Source organism: Heloderma suspectum, chromosome 4 (genome assembly GCF_057233095.1).
Source record: "Heloderma suspectum isolate Gila_16-S chromosome 4, 16-S_ref, whole genome shotgun sequence".
Lineage (NCBI taxonomy): Eukaryota > Metazoa > Chordata > Lepidosauria > Squamata > Helodermatidae > Heloderma > Heloderma suspectum.
In genome coordinates this window covers 309,064,160-309,080,543 of record NC_139461.1, presented here as the reverse complement: position 1 = coordinate 309,080,543, position 16,384 = coordinate 309,064,160, and the positions used below count along the sequence as shown (strand labels likewise).

The 16,384-nt window shown below is 42.2% G+C and overlaps 1 protein-coding gene across 8 annotated transcripts in view; it reads left to right on the top strand.

Annotated features, from left to right (window-relative positions):
* Positions 1–16,384, top strand: part of RTEL1 (regulator of telomere elongation helicase 1) — a 128,800-nt gene that overhangs the window by 91,893 nt on the left and 20,523 nt on the right. For 6 of the 8 annotated variants that reach the window (XR_014790777.1, XR_014790778.1, XM_084854443.1 and 3 more), the window contains exons 23-28: positions 3,424–3,567; positions 4,584–4,699; positions 5,710–5,833; positions 11,497–11,647; positions 12,944–13,092; positions 15,089–15,184. Coding sequence is in view for 6 of the 8 variants with exons in the window: in XM_084854443.1 (XP_084710569.1) it covers positions 3,424–3,567; positions 4,584–4,699; positions 5,710–5,833; positions 11,497–11,647; positions 12,944–13,092; positions 15,089–15,184 (780 nt within the window). In the remaining 2 variants the exon portion in view is untranslated. The remainder of the gene's footprint in view (positions 1–3,423; positions 3,568–4,583; positions 4,700–5,709; positions 5,834–11,496; positions 11,648–12,943; positions 13,093–15,088; positions 15,185–16,384) is intronic. The other 2 variants (XM_084854445.1, XM_084854444.1) reach the window with 1 other exon arrangement.

Sequence of the window (16,384 nt, the reverse complement as noted above, 5' to 3'; positions counted from 1 at the left end):
AGGGATACTCCTAGATCCATCACTGTCGCTGGAGGCTCAAGTGGAGGCTCAGTGTGCCTTTTACCAGGTTCAGCTGGTTTGCCAGCTACAGCCTCTCCTGGACAGGGGTAGCTTGGCCACAGTGGTACAGATACTAGTAACCTCAAGATTGGATTACTGCAATGCGTTCTATGTGGGGCTGCCCTTAAGGCTGGTCTGGAAGCTGGAGCTAGTGCAGAACACAGCAGCTTGGCTGTTCTCGGGAGCTGCCCCTTTTCACCAAGCAACTCCTCTGCTGAGGGAATTGCACTGGCTGCCTATTTGCTACCGGGCCAGGTTTACGTTTTTAGTACTAGTGTCCAAAGCCCTAAACAACTTGGGACCAGGATACCTGAGACAGTGCCTTCTCCCTTACTATCTTGTCTGATCAGGAGGGGCCATAGCTCCATGTGACAGAGCACATGCTTTGCATGTGGAAGGTCTCAGGTTCGATCCCCAGCTCCTCCAAGTAAGGTAGGATTCCTGCCTGAAATCCTCAAGAGCCACTGCCAGTCAGGGTCGACAACGCTGGGCTAGATGGCCCAATGGTCTGACTCAGTATAAGGCAGCTGCCTATGTTCCTGTGTCATCAGTCGGCATGCTCCTGGTGGTTCCACATGAGACCTGTGGCCCGATTAGAGTCCACCAGGAGAAGAGCCTTCATAGTAGCCGCCCCCTTTCTTTGGAACTCCCTGCCCCTGGAGGTCAGGCAGGCACCAACACTGCTGTTTCCGGCACCTCCTGAAAACAGCACTGTTCCAGGAGGCATTCCTTAATTGACCGGCCACGGTTTCTATTGGCATTCTGTTTTTTAAAAAGCTTAAATATGGGGTTTTAATCTTTTTTATTCTTTTAGTGCTTTATCTTTTGTGTTCACTGCTCCAAAACCTATTTTAGATATGGAGCGGTATACAAATATTGTAAATAAATAAATAATGTGATCTCGTCGGCCAGCCCTCATTAAACACTCTCGCTGTCCTGTTTTGGAGCAGCTGAAGTTTCCGGACCATTTCAAAGGCAGCCCCACGTATAACGCATTGCAGTAATCCAGACGAGAGGTTATCAGAGCATGGATAACTGTAGCTAGGCTATCTCTGTCCAGATGAGGGTGTCGTTGGTATATCAGCCTAAGCTGTAGATGTCGCCAGACCTTACTAGCTCCTTTACTGACTTCATCAGCAAAATGCAGAAACTCAAATTCGCAAGGCCAAATCTCAGCACGTGGCATTTCATTCTATCTATCCTTGTCCTTCACAACCTTATCCCTAACAAAGTTTCTACTTTTAGAGGAATTGGTATGCTCAAATTGTCAAAAGAAATCCCCAAATGTGAGACTTTTTTGTGTTGTAGGAGACTTTGTGGCATGTTCTAGTTTGCATTTCATCTGGAGCCCTGGCCTGTTCAGTTGTCCTGCATGAACTGAGAGTGTATCCCCATGGAAAGATTGATAGCAGTGTGCCAGCTTCTTCGAGAATACCTTGCCTGCCATTGCTTATCTTTCTACTGAGGAAGCTGTGATAAGCTTCTAGAGAACTTTTGGGTTTCCTGGAACAGTGTGAAAACCACTGCATACCGTAACTTTTCACTGAAATGTTGAGATGTTATCAGCATGTTCCTAGTATACTTAATATAGTTGGCTTCATGAATGTTTCCCATAGGCATTTGGTTGGCCACTGTGAGAAGCAGGATGCTGGACTAGATGCACCTTTGATATGATCCAGCAGGGCTGTATTTCAATTGCAACCTGTCCTTTGTGTAGTCTGTATCCAGACTGTTTAGTCATTCATTCATTAAATTTCTACACCTCACCATAGCTGAAGCTCTCTGGGCAGTTCACAAGAATTAAAAACCATTAAAATAACATTATATTAAAATATAAAAACCATTCACATAATGACATAAAACAAATAACACACACAACAGCATATATCTAAAATCATTTAAAACAATCAGCCAGAGACAATCAAGAGACTCATTGTACGCTGCCAAATGCCTGAGAAAAGACAGCAGTTTTAACCTGGTGCCAAAAAGATGACAATATTGGCGTCAGGCGGGCCTCGTCAAGGAGATTATTCCATAAATGTGGAGCCACCATCGAAATGGCCCTCTCCCTTGTTGCCACCCTTCAAGCCTCCCTCGGAGGAGGCTCTGCCTTAGATGCAGAGCATAGTGTACAGGTGGGTTCATGCTGGGAGAGGTGTTCTGTCAGGTACTTGGTCCCAAGCCATGTAGGGCTTTATAGGTCCAAACCAGCACTTTGAATTGGGCTCAGAAGCATATAGGCAGCCAGTGCAGGTAGGCCAGAATAGGTCTTACATGATCAGACCTTCTGGTTCCCGTTATCAGTCCGGCTGCCACATTTTGCACAAGCAGCAGCTTTTGAACCATCTTCAAAGGCAGTCCCATGTAGAGCGCATTGCAGCAGTCTTAACTTGGAGACTACCAGAGCATAGACAACTGAAGCCAGGTTATCCCTGTCCAGATAAGCACGTAGCTGGGCCACCAACTGAAGTTGGTAGAAGGCACTCGGTGCCACTGAGGCTGCTTGAGCCTGAAGTGACAAAGATGACTCCAGGAGGACCCCCAAGCTATGAACCTGCTCCTTCAGCGGGAGTGCGACCCCATCCAGAACAGTTGCTTTCCAGTGATGACAGCTGCTTTCCAGTGATGATTCTCCACACAGAGGGGAACTAATTTTTGCAAACCTCTTATTCAGTCAGTCAGTCATTCACAATATTGGTGTTTTCCAAAATATTTATTATCCACTCTTCAACCATGGAGCTCACCTGCAAAATAAAACAAAAATACAAATAAGCCAAACAACAACACATTACAGCAGACAGTTAAAATCCAGAATGAAATAAACGTAGCACAAGAAGGCTTAGGCAAATAGAAAAGTTTACCTTTGGTGCCAAAAATAAAACAAAGGTGGTACAATGTAAACTTCTCTGGAAAGTGAGTTCCATAAAGCCTCATCTCACTTCACACAGATGTCTTCCCATGTGTACTAGCCCAGTTTTCGAAAGTCTCTGCCAGAACCGCACATGGTTTGGTTTGGGTCCATTAGATTCTTTTGTTGCTGTTGGATTTCTTTGCTACCACTTGTATTGTTTGATGGTTTTTAATTGGACTTAGATTGTTTTACTGTAGTTGCTTATTCTGTTACTCATAGCTGCTCTGGAGGTCCCATTTTTCAGATAGAAGTGTGTGTGTGTGTGTATTGCATTGAGTTACTCAATGTCTTTCAAGTGGCAGCTGCCACTCCACCAATCTTCAAAGAAAAAGCCAATATAGGACACATGTGACAGGTTTCTCTGTGGAGATGAAAGAGAAACTGTGCCTTGAACCTTGCAGGAATTTGTCCCTTTTAGTAACCCATGTTGGTGAAACATTGTTTGTCTTCAGGCCAGTGAAGGTTTGGACTTTGCTGATAGAAACGGACGAGGTGTTATCATCACAGGCCTTCCTTTCCCCCCTCGCATGGACCCCAGGATCATTTTAAAGATGCAGTTCTTGGATGAGATGAGATCAAAATATGCGGGTGGGCAGGTAAGGGGGGAGACATTGTTGATAATTTGGATATGTCATTCTTCTTGCCTTACAGCTTTTTCTATGAATTTCTGCCCTAATTCCCTGGGCTGCAGGCAGTGCTGTTGAAACCTTCCAAAATTGGCAGGGTTATTTGTGCTGAGATTCCCTGCTAGCTACTATAAATGCTATCTGGCTCCATTAAAATCTAATTAGAATTATTAGTTGGCAGGGACCGATCTAAGCGTGTCCTTACCTACTCTGTGTCTTTGTGCATATTTTTCTAGAAGGTTCTGTTTAGAAGGAATCTCTGTCTAGACCGAATGGTGCAAGTGTATTGAGGCACAAGACACAGTGAGATTAACTCATGAGCACCTGTGTGCTTCTCTGAGTTTGATTGGGAGTTACCCAGGCCTTGGATGGTGATATTAGAATCCAAGGCCTAGTGAATGTGTTCTACATCTCAGGCTGGATTTGGAAGTACAGCAAACAGAATGTACCGCCCTGTTGACGAGGTAAAGGTAGAAGCCTGGGCTCCTGGTTTTTATACGCAGCCTGGCCAATCTAGAGGCTTCATGCTGCCTACCTGTTAACAGGGACTGATATTGCATGGGCCTGTTCTCTTTTGTGTCCGGAGAGGACTCTGTGACCTGAGCCTTGGGTAGAATCAGGATAGCACTGTTCTGGCTGTGCACACTGCCTCTCTTAGCCCACTATGGCTGGGGTAAGTTGCAGTTGCAGTCCTGTGGCAGAGTTCTTTTGTAGGCTATCCTGGCTACATCTCCTAATTTCAAGAGTAGAAGTGGTGCAGCTGTGGAAGTTCTGTGATGCTCTTCCTGCCTGGAGAAAGAGTGCTGTGGGGAAGGGATAGGGAAGTGGACATTGTTTGCAGGTCTGTTTGCAAGGCGTCTCCTTCTCAAAGGATGGTATTGATTTGGTTTTTAGTGTTTAAAAAAGGGAGGAGGGAAATAACTCCCAGCAATAAAAGAGAGAACACATCAAACTAACAAAATGATGCTCTCCCTGCCCCCATTTAGTATTTATCTGGCAACAGCTGGTACAAGCAGCAGGCATCTCGTGCAGTAAACCAGGCCATTGGCAGAGTCATCCGGCATCGAGAAGATTATGGTGCCATCTTCCTCTGTGACCACAGGTGACCTATTTTCTTGCTTCAGTGGAGTTCTTTGTGCGCACGCCCCTCCCCTCCTTCTACATGGGTCTGAAACGTTTGTGCACTCCTGACTTAAAACCAAGAATTCATAACCAGGGAAGCTAATATCTACCTCATATAATGGCCCATCTGTTTTATAGCAACATAATATTATTATTATATTTATTTATATCCCGCCTTTTTCCCAATACTGGGACCAGTTAATATGCAACTGGTTTGCTCTTCCTAAGAAAAGACATCTGAGTATGGTATAGTCTGGGGTAGCTTTCCCCAAGCTGGTGCCCTCCAGATGATTTTGACCTCATCTCCCAGGATTCCTGACCATTGGCCATGTTGGCTGGGAGGTGAAGTCCAAAACATCTAGAGGACACTAGGTGGGGGAAGGCTGGCCTATGGGACATCCATATTCTTGTCATCACCAAGGCACAAACTAAAAAAAACAGATTTCGTGAACCTTATTGTTAAGTTAATAAAGTCTTTTACTCTTAAGTAGGAGTTGCAAAGGGAGAGCTCAAGTGGATCTGGATGTAGACACTATGGAGGGCTGCCTGGCTTTCTTTCTCTCCCACTGATAACAATAATGTGCATTTCTAACAGGAGCCTTGGAGCAATTCTTTTGTGATTTTCTGGCCAGCACTTCAGGCAACTCCTCTATCCAGCCCTTGCAGTCCTAGAAATCCTTGCAGCTTCTGCTGCTGGATTATCATTGCAGCTCTTGCAACAAGGAAGAACAATCGGGCAAATGTAATCATAAGGATACTGCTTATCATCTTTGATGATTTTCATAATGAGGATGAAATTATTCTGGGTGCCATACCTAGAGGTCTTTTCTTTTATCAATGGCAATTGCATATTACTGAACTCTTAGATATGTAATATCACCTTCCTTCTAGGCTGCCTTTGGTGGGATTATGTTGCAAACATTTCCAAGCATGGCCTAGAAATACTATTTTTGACAGAGCTGATTGGTGTTCCTGTTCAATTCCCAACAGGTTCATGAATACAGATGCAAGAGCTCAGTTGCCTTCCTGGGTCCGTCCTTACATCAAGATTTATGAAAATTTTGGGCATGCAGTCAGAGAGGTGTCTCATTTCTTCCGTATTGCACAAAAAAGTGTAGGTACCAAGCAACTAACGGTGAAAACTCCTAGTCTCCAAGGTATCTGAGGATAGCGTTACGCCTATCATTTCAGATGCATAATTGGATCCTTCGACTCTTTGGTGGTAGCAGCTGCTCTTAGTTTAGTAACATGGACAGTTGTTCAATTTTTAACAAAAGTAAGTTTCCATCCCTTGAGTTTTATCTTGAATGAGTTTAACCTTTGGAAGTCTCGAAATCAGATGATGCATGCATTTGGGAGAGGGGCCATAGCTCAGTGGCAGAGCACCTGCTTTGCATGCAGAAGGTCCCGGGTTCAATTCCTGTCAGCTCCATGTAGAGCTAGAATAAGAATCATGTCTGAAACCCTGGAGAGCCACTGCTGCCAGTCAGCGTTGACTATACTGGGCTAAATGGGCCGGGGGTCCAACTCGGTATAAGGCAGCTTCCTATGCTCCTCTGTTAGGTGCAGAAAAGGGCCTGAGCTCATACATGTGACTTTTTGGACTTTGAACCAGATCTGCTGAGAACACCCCTCTTAATGACTCTGTATTCCAGTTTCACACCCCAAAGTACCCATAGAGTGGTATGTTCAGTTAACCTACGAATCGGCCTCTATACTGTCAGAGTGTTTATCCATTTAGAGTGCAACCCTATGCATGTTTAACCAGAAAAAGTCCTGCAACTCCCAGGATTCCTCAGCCAACCATGCTGACTAGGGAATGCTGGTAGCTGTAGAACTTTTTCCTGGTTAAACATGCATAGGATTGTGCCCTTAGTGTCACATGATCTACGCTCTTTCTTTCTTTTTTAATTATATCATCAACTAACAATACAACATGAAAATACAACTGACATCAAGCATGAAATAACCTGTCGACAATGACCTGCATATAGCAGTACAGACATATATAAAAGTGTAGGGCTAAACTTCCTTTTGAGGGTCTACTGATCTAGATTTAGCTGGGGAGTGTTAATTAGGTCTTTCCGGATGGTTACATGTGATTGTGGCGGTGTCAACCCCCAATCGCTCTGGTTGGCTAAAGAAATCCTAGGGTTGCCAGCATGTGTAAAATTATTTGTCAGTTGCATTATTGTGCATGGCCCTTAGGTTAATTTTTGGTTAATTTTTCTAGTAAGGCAATATCTCAACGTCTCCTTTCCCAGGTTTCAATTGACGGCCCACTTGTAGATTTCCAGACTGATGCAATTTCCATTCTTGCTGCAATCCAGAAAAGTGTTGGTAGCAGCCGATGCTTGCTGTCTCCCACAAAGAGGGACAGTAGTCCCAGTTCCTCTGTTTTACATATGTCCTGATCTGTAACGTTTTTTGCCAAATGAAATATCTCTACCCAGAATCCCTCTATGACTTTGCAATCCCAGCACGAGTACTCCAGCATCGGGGGTTGCTCTCCTTGTAAACAGAGCTGATTTTTTTCAGGTTTGAGATGCCATCTCTATATTGTTTTAATTGCATTTTCCCTCAGCTTAGATGAAATTGATTTGTGCGGAGATAGAGCCCACAGTGCATTCCACAGAGCTTCTTCAGTGGTGATACTTTAATCTTTTTCCCATAGCTGCCTTACACCGTTAGTGTCTCCGATATGTCTGTAAGCATTTTGTATATTTACGAGACCAGACCTTTTGAGCTGGGATGAATTTCTGTCAGTAGGAGTTCAAACTTGGTTAGAGGTCGTACCTCCTGTATTTCCACTTCAGGAATTGAGGTAAAATGTGTAATTGGGGCAGTTGGAACCAGTTGAATTTAATTTCCCATTATCTTTCTTTTAACTGAGGTCCACCTTTTGGTTCTAGATCATTGAACAGATCTTTCCCTGTGCACAAGCCCTGTGTCTCCCAGTCCCGAAACTTTGCAAATTTATCAGCATTAAAAAATAAGGGATGACTCAGGAAAGGCATCAAGGGTGAAGGATATGGTATTAATTTAAAACCTCGTTTTTTCCCATGCCTCCAATGTAGCAGTCAAGGGGATTACCCGGAGGTAAAGATATATTAATCTTCCCTATTTTATGGAACAGTATGTTTCTTAATTCCTCTTTCTTATTCAGAGGAACTTCCATACTAATCCCAATTTTTGTTGCTTCATTAGAGATAATACGCAGCATTTGCTTGATATGAAATGCTTCAAAGTATGAGCTTAAGTTGGGTATGCCCAGCCCCCCTGCTGATGTCCCTTGGTGTAGGGCATGATTATTAAGTCAAGGGTTTTTTCATCATGAATAAAGCAAATAAGCACTTTTTGCCACTATTATTTATAATAAATTATTTTATTTAATTGGCCATTAATTGTTATTCCCTTTACGTTTGGATCATCCCTGATCATATTTGCTAGGGGCTCAGCTGAGAATGCAAACAGGAGTGGTGACATCAGGCATCCATTTGTCAGGTTCCCCAATTGATTAGTATTCTTTCAGAGTCTATACCATCACTTTGGATCACTGCTATATTATGGTGATAGACCTTGCTGAGATATCTGATAAATTTCTCTCCAAACCCTGAAAATTGAGTGAATCCTATGATGTAGCCCTGTTCCAACTTGTCAAATGCTTTAGTAGCATCCAGGGAAGCAATCACGTGAGGCATGTTTCATTTTTTGGAGCAGTGGTATACTACATTGAGTAGCCTGCAGATTGGGCCTGAAAGAGATCTATTTTAATAAAACCAAACTGATCACTTTTGATATACTACGGTGCTATTTCATTCCACCTTTCAGCTAAGGTACTAGTAAATAGTTTATAATCTTGATTTAGAAGTGTAGAGGTCTATAAAAATCAAGTTCCTCTATATTCTTTCCGGGTTTGGGGATAAGTATTATTCTAGAGTTTTGCCAGGTTTGTGACTTTGGGTTACCTTCCATATCATTAAACGAAGTAAGTCAATTCTTCCTATGCTTTGTAGAAGTTTGCTATAAAGCCATCTGTACCTGGGGCTGTGTGTGTGTTTTATGAATTGCTTTTTTGATCTCTTCTACAGTTATATCCTATTTTAGTAAGTGTGATGATCTGGGCTTAATTTGATTAGATTTGCTTTCTCCAGACAGGATGTTATCTGTGAAAAGCTGGGTGAATCAGATGTGTATAGCTTCTTAAAAAATCTTGCAGATTGGTTATTTATTGCTTTAAGATTGTATACTTTTCCCCCATTGTCTGTTTCAAGACCATTTTTGCATGTATTTTTAAAATTCTGTTTGCTAGGAGTTTGGAATTTCTTTCTCCCAATTCATAGTATTTTTGCTTGATATACTGTAGGATGATTGTAGTTTTATTCGTTTCTACTGCTTTTAGTTCAGTTTGCCTCTGTTCTAATTTGTTCAAAGTAACTTTACTTCCTAAGTTTTTTTGTTTTTCTTCTAAGTTTGGATTTCTGAGAGTTGTTGATTTTTTAGTTTATTATTCCTTTTTTTGCTTTGACTAAATCCTTTTATACAATGTCCCCTCATGACTCCCTTCATGAAGTCCCATAATATGTGCGATTCTATACTGGGAGTATTATTATATTTGTAGGAGTTATCTAGTTCTCTTCTTTATCCCTAGATTCCTGATGCAACAATAGGGTGGGATGCAGTTTCCAGGAAAACAGTTTATGTTGAGTACACTAAGGAAAGAGTAACTGACGCTGGGGCATGATTAGATACTATGATTGACCCAGTGTTAGCTGTTTTCAGCACTATTGTCACTCAGAGGAAATTAATATGTAATCATATTGTGCCTGGCTCATGCCTGGCTGAATAAAATATAACGTCTTTTTCCATGGCATGCATTACTTGCCATGTGTCAACTAAATCATGTTCTAATAAAAATTTTGAGAGATTCGAATCTGGTGTATTTGGGGGGAACCCTTTGGTGGAATGTGTATCCATCCTCCTGTCAATACTCATATTTAAATCTCTCCGTAGAATTACTTTTCCTTCCTTAAAACCATCCAGTTTCTGAAATACATCTTGGGGGGGGGGGGGATTTATTTGCTTGCTTGCTTGCTTGCTTACATTAAGGTCATTCCAATGCTTGCTTGGTGTACTGAAACTGACAAGAAAAAATTACAACTCTCTCGTGAAATACCACACCAGTGAAATGAACATAGCTAAACCTGGCATCATCCTAAGATGGATGCCCATCTCCAGATCTGGAACCCTAGACGAGGGTAAAGCTAAACCAAGAATATTAGGAGGCGAAATAATGGTCGTTTCCCCGCCCCCCATGCAAATATTCATGTATTTAAGCTAAAACATAACACAACTGATAAGTATTTGAGAGCCATAAAACGCTTAGTAAAAAAAAACAAAAAAAAACCTGGAAAGACATTTGATGTCACCCTTCGTAGAATTTAGAGGATTGATTAGGATTAGAGATTCCCTCCTTAATTCTTCTTGAATTTGGTTTTCGTTGAGTTCCTGTCTTCAGTTACCAATCAAGGTCTTTGTCATTGGTTTCTTCTCTGTTGAGCTCCTCCTCTTCCCCTGCTCTGGAATTTCCTCCCCCTTCCTCTCCTGGGTTCAGATTCATGTGCGTAAGGAATTGCCTGGCCTCCTGGTGCGAAGAAATAATTGTGGCTTGTCATCCATTTTAATGATGAGCTTAACTGGGTGTCCCCATCTGTAGTTTATGCCCACAGATCTACATTTTTCAGTCTTTAAAGGCCTTTCGTCTTCAAAGAGTATCACGGCTCAAGTCTTGAAACACTTGGACTGGGTCATTTTCATACTGAAGTTGCATGCCCAATCTGGATCCTGCCGATATGGTTTCTTTTACTGCCTCATTGGTGAAGCGTGCATTGATATCCCTCGGGTGCGCTGCCTTTGCAGGTTCAGCTTGTAGAGCTCTGTGAGCCTGTGCTATATCCTTCCTTTCTTTGTTTACTTTGGGAAAAAGATCTGCTAGCCAAGTTGTCAAGAATCTGATCATATCTCCACTTTCCACAGATTCCGGATCCCTCAAAATCTCAGATTTGGGATCTGCTATGATTTTCAAATGACTTCATTTTTTCCTGCAATTCTATATTAGATTGTATTAACTTATTGTTTTTTTCTGTGCGAGATCTACGTCCATAGCTGCACATGCTGTATTTGCAATCTCATTTGGTTGTTGAGAGACCTCATTTATTTGCATTTTCAAGCGTCTGGTAGTAGCAGACCATTCTTACCTTGGGCCTTCACCTTCTTTAGTTTCTGGGCTTTTTAAGGTTGAGTGATTTTTAGCTCCAGAGTTCATGGAAAGTCTCCTGTTTAGGCTCCCTGGGGAGCATGGGGCTAAACCGCCATATCAATACGATGACAGCATCACCTCCAGTCTACTTTGTGTCACAGAGGCTCTCCAAGTGATGGCTTTCACCACTTCATTCTTCCTGCAGCTTTCCAGAAGCATTCAGCTGGTCATTGTTGGCAACAGAATGTTGGAGTGGATGCAACTTTGATTTGATTCAGCAAAGCCATCCTTATTTCTGAAATTCAGTACCAGATAGTCAAGTGTCATTTTCTCATTCAGGAACTCTGTGCACCAATAACAGAGCAGAAGAGAGGTATTCAAGGATTCTGGCATTGCTATAACTGATTGCCATCATGCTGGGTTTGGGTGGGAAGATTTTCTTTCGCTTTTTTTCTTTGAGAGACAGCGCATGAAGTGAAATGTTTTGGATTTCTCTAATGCCTCCAATCTGTGTGTAGCTGCCTGCTCCACCACCTCATGTTCCCTCTTGCACCACCACTGGAGAGAAAGAAGACTCTTCATCTTCTGCTTCAGAGAAGGGGTTCCTTTCTATGAGAAAAGCCAGCAGTTTAGATGACCATGTTCCTAGTTTGAAAAGGAAGAGGATGGGTAAGTAGGTGCCTTTTCCCAACACACACAAATATGTGTTGGCATAATTTCTGTATAGAATCCAAAATGGAGCCACCTTCGAATGCCTTGCTGAAAGAAATATGATTGGCGCTGACCTTGCTTTCTTTTTGGCACTAAATCAAACATTCCTTTTTACCAGACATTTTAAAATGTCAGCTTTTTTTACATGTGTTGATTGGTTCGTTTGTTTGCTGGTTGAATAGTTTCATGCCTCTTACTTTATAATTTTATTTTTATTATAAGGTATTTGTTTTTTAAAACATTATGTACACCGCCCTGGGAGCCTTTATTGATGAAAGAAGGTGTATAAATTTTTAAAATGAACACATAAACAAGGCACTGAGTTTCAAGAGTAAACTGCCTTCCCTCTGTTATACAGACACTGCAGTGTTGCAAAACCCCACTGTGTGCAGTAAATATAGTGCATATGACACCAGGTATGTTTGCTTATACTTAAGAAGGAATTTGAAATGACAGATTGCTTACTGTGAAAGCATTTGAGCTTAAACCTAGTTTTTCACTCCTGCCCAATGTGATTTCCTTAAAGGAAGAAGCCAGATTGAACCAGCAGTCATGTGTGTCACACTGAAAGGTGGTTTCCGTGCTTTTCTGTAAGCTTCAGCATGAAGCCAGCTGTAATTGAGGCAGCAGAATACTTGCCTAGTTTAGACCACCCTCTGCATCCAGCATGCTTGACCTGAGAGAGTTCTCTGTGAACTCTCTGCCAGGTGCTTATTAGCTTCTTCTTTTAAAAGCTTCCAGGAAGGTGATTTTGTAAGTAGCCAGGTGCTTGACTCAGATGCACCACTGGTAATGCAGAGAGCGAACATTAGAGGCACATCACTAATGTGAGCAGAGACTCCTGCTCACATTAGTGAGTAGGAGCATCTGTGGGCTTGGCCACAATGCAAAAGTCAGACACACTCTTGCCTCTTGCCAGGGGTCCCAGCTCAGTGGGCTAGAAGGAAGGACACCATATATTCACTGTTTGGTAGGGTGAGACACCACTCTTTACACTTCAGACTTGACTTGTGACCCAGTTGTCCAAAATATATTGTGTTAGAAAATATGCTTCTATTGGTCATGCTTTTAAACAGAGGATGCTTTATGTCCCGGGGCAGAAAGGTATATTAACTTTAAGATTCTTCAAAGATATTCTTATAAAACTAAATTGGACATACTCCTCCTCCTGTAGTCTTAACTAGTCCTGAGCAGAGGGAGATTAGTTAGGGCAGTCAGAATATAACTCCTTACAGGCTGTGTATCTTGTGTCAGATAATGGAGTGGCCAGCCTGTGTGTAGAGTATGATCAGGGTCCAACCTCCTCAAGAAGGCAGCCTGCTGGCCTCCTGGATGCACTGGAGCACAATGAAAAAAACTGTGGAGAGGCAGATGAGGAAGACAGCTTGCCAGGAGAAGAGAAGGTATGACCCCGACCCCTATCGAAAGCATTTTGTACAATAGCGTGTTGCTTTTAGGTGGAGTGTCAGGCTAAAGAGGTATCACTCAAGGGCCATTTCTCATAGTACAGAACCAAATGCCTTTTTATCCAACGATCTTTCATGCTACAAGGAATACCGTAGTACAGATGGGTGTACAAGTGTGTACCTAATATTTCTGTAAAGTGTGAAAGCTACCATCCATGGGCTTAAATCTGAGAGCTTAAGCAAGTTGTTGTTCAGATTCTTGCAGCCCATTCCAGTGCACATTTACCCAGATGTAAATTCTGATGTTAATCTGTGTAGGATTGCAGCCTTAATCACTGAGGGCTCAGTCTAGCTAAAGTTAAAACAGTGTCAAATTGCACTGGTTTCACTGGGAGAGATTTTAAACATATACTTAATTTTGCCTTTAATTTGCATCTCTGTTCCCAGAAAGATCAAGGAAAGTGTTCATGACCTAAACACTGTTCCAGAACATGCTGAGGATGTGTTTTATTTAGAGTTGGATGCTCTTTGAATTGTTAAGATGACATATCAGAATTCCCACTTTTTCCTTACTGGTCTAGGCAATCATGATTATATTACACCCAGCCTGCTTCCTTGTCAGTGGTTGCTTGGAGAGTGCTGGATTAAGTGTAAGATTGTGCCACTGGTTTTTAAGGCAGGCCCTCGCTATTGGTTGAGAGATGTTCTGGTCCTCATTCTGGTTGTCGTTTGTGCTTGCACACCACTTGCTGTTTTGCAGGAGTACATTATTATCATGCCTTGAGTTAATACAGATTCAGGACTGTGCCCTGGCAAGGGCTTGGTACTTCCTCCCCTTCAAATAGCATCTGAAGACATCTCAGTTCTCCGATTTCCTTTAAAGCAAGCTATTGTCTGTTGCCTTTTTCTCTTTAAAACTTTCTAAATTGATTTTTAGGATGTATTATAGTATCTTACCTTGTTATATTTTTATGTAAGGTTCATTGATCCTTCTAAAGTTGTGCTTCATTATGTTATATTTTAGGTACTTTGAGTATCAGTGGGAGCTATATAAATTATAAGTAGTAGCATGAGCTTCTAGGCAACATCCTGGTATAATCCTGGATTATTATTTTTTAAAATGCAGTTGAACTTGAACATAAAATTCTGATGCTCAGATTTCTTGGGGGAATTTAATCCAGAAGACAACGTCCCCAGTGCTGTGGTTGTGACCCTGTTTAGGCACTTGTATGGGAGACCACCTGGGAATCGGGCTTCCTGCATTGAGCAGGGGTTTGGATTCGATGGTCTTGTAGGCCCCTTCCAACTCTATGGCTCTATGATTCTATGATTCTTGTGGATACTTTTTACAAAAATGTAAAGAGGCAGGAGTGCTGATCATGTTATTTTTCACTTTTGGCCCTCTTCTATTATTTTTAGAAACTTTCTCTAAAACTCATCTGGTTCTACTGCTAGTCGCAAAAGTTTTCTCATCTGATGAGTGTTCGACTTGGCTTTTTTACATTGTCAGCATATTTTTATCTCTGTCTGTTTAAAAAATTTCCCCTTTGAATTGAAACCTAAAATGAAACAGTGGAGTTTCTTGCTAGCTATTTTTGTACCCTCTTGATCATCTTAGGTAAAGAAATATTTAAACCAAATAAAGTAGGAAAATTCTGGGGAAGAAAGAAGATTGAACCTGATACCACTTGTCCTCTAAGTGTCAGCATTACTATATAATGTGGGAAATCCCAGACATTCAGGCGTTGAGTTTCTTTCTATCCACACTGTCTCAAGGACAGTGACTTCTCATTGTTGTCCCATTTGTTCTCAAATTCCTCTCCATTAAGCAAGCATATTTCCAGAAATTTGAAGTTTCTATTACATGCTGTGTGACCTGCTGGGATTAAAACTCATTCTGTGTCCTTGAAGGATATCAGGATAGCCATGTTTTTGTCCAGAAAATGCTCCAGAAGGAAGGGAGGAGATGGTATTAACACTGTTATCTTTACAGGCAAAACGTTTGTCAACTTTATCCCTTCAGTATGAGAAAAAGCTTATGGATGGGCAGAAAGGAGGCAGAAAAAAAATCAAGATAGTCGACAGTCTGGTATGTGGCACTGGAACCTAGAATGAAAGGGTTCTAGATATTTAAAGAACCCTAGATAAAGGGTTCTGGATATTTGAATCCATGCATGGTGAATGCAGCCTTTTAAAACCGTTAGCTACCCCTAAACCAGCAAGGAGTATTTTTCTATACACATGTAAGTTTCTGTTGTTTGGTTTCTGCCAAAATGCATAGTTAATCAGGCTTTGGGTGCACTGTAGAATATCACGGCCACCCTGTCATTACACTGAGATTCAGGAATTGGGAGACATAACCATAGCTTAGCGGTAGAGCACATGGTTTAGCTGCAGAAGATCCCAGGTTGAATCCAGTTGCATCTCCAGTTTGTAAAAGTTCAGGTAGCAAGTGATGGGGAAATACTCCTTCTGCCAAGACCCTAGAGAACCACTGCCAGTCAGAATAATCTCTCCAAGCATAGTCATGTTTGGCAGGGCAGAAATAATCTTCATCTCTCTCTCTCTCTCTCTTTTTCTGGTGTCTCTATCCACACTATAGCAGATAACCTGTAGTTAGTTCAACCTATCCAAACTTTAGGTGTATGTACAAATCTCTACAAGAGCTTCTGTGGGGTAGTTGCCATAATATGTAAAGGTAAAGGTGTCCCCAACCAGTCGTGTCCGACTCTAGGGTGTGGTGCTCATCCCCATTTCTAAGCCGAAGAGCTAGCACTGTCCGAAGACGCTTCCGTGGTCATGTGGCCGGCATGACTGAACACCGAGGTGCACGGAACGCTGTTACCTTTGCCGCCGAAGCGGTACCTATTTATCTACTTGCAATTTCTTGCTTTCGAACTGCTAGACTGGCAGGAGCTGGGACTGAAGACGGGAGCTCACTTCGTCACACAGCACTCGGGTCTCGAACTGCTGTCCTGCCAACCTTCCAGTCTGCAGTTCAGCGTCTTAACCACTAAGCCACCGCGGCCCTGCCATAATATACATATTAGTAATAATTATCTACTGCAGACAAGTGGAGTTGAGAGAGACGGTCACACCATTAATTTCCCTCTTGGTTGATTGAACTAGTCCCTCCTTAATGAATGCTAAGTAGTCTTGGTTGTTCTAGAGATGAAAGGACTTTAGCATTCTATTTATAAAATATGGGGACCTGCAAGAAATTGGAGGGAGGAAATTGCTTTTTTTTTTCCTCCTCCCCTTCCCTGCCTGACAGTGAATCATTTGTTGG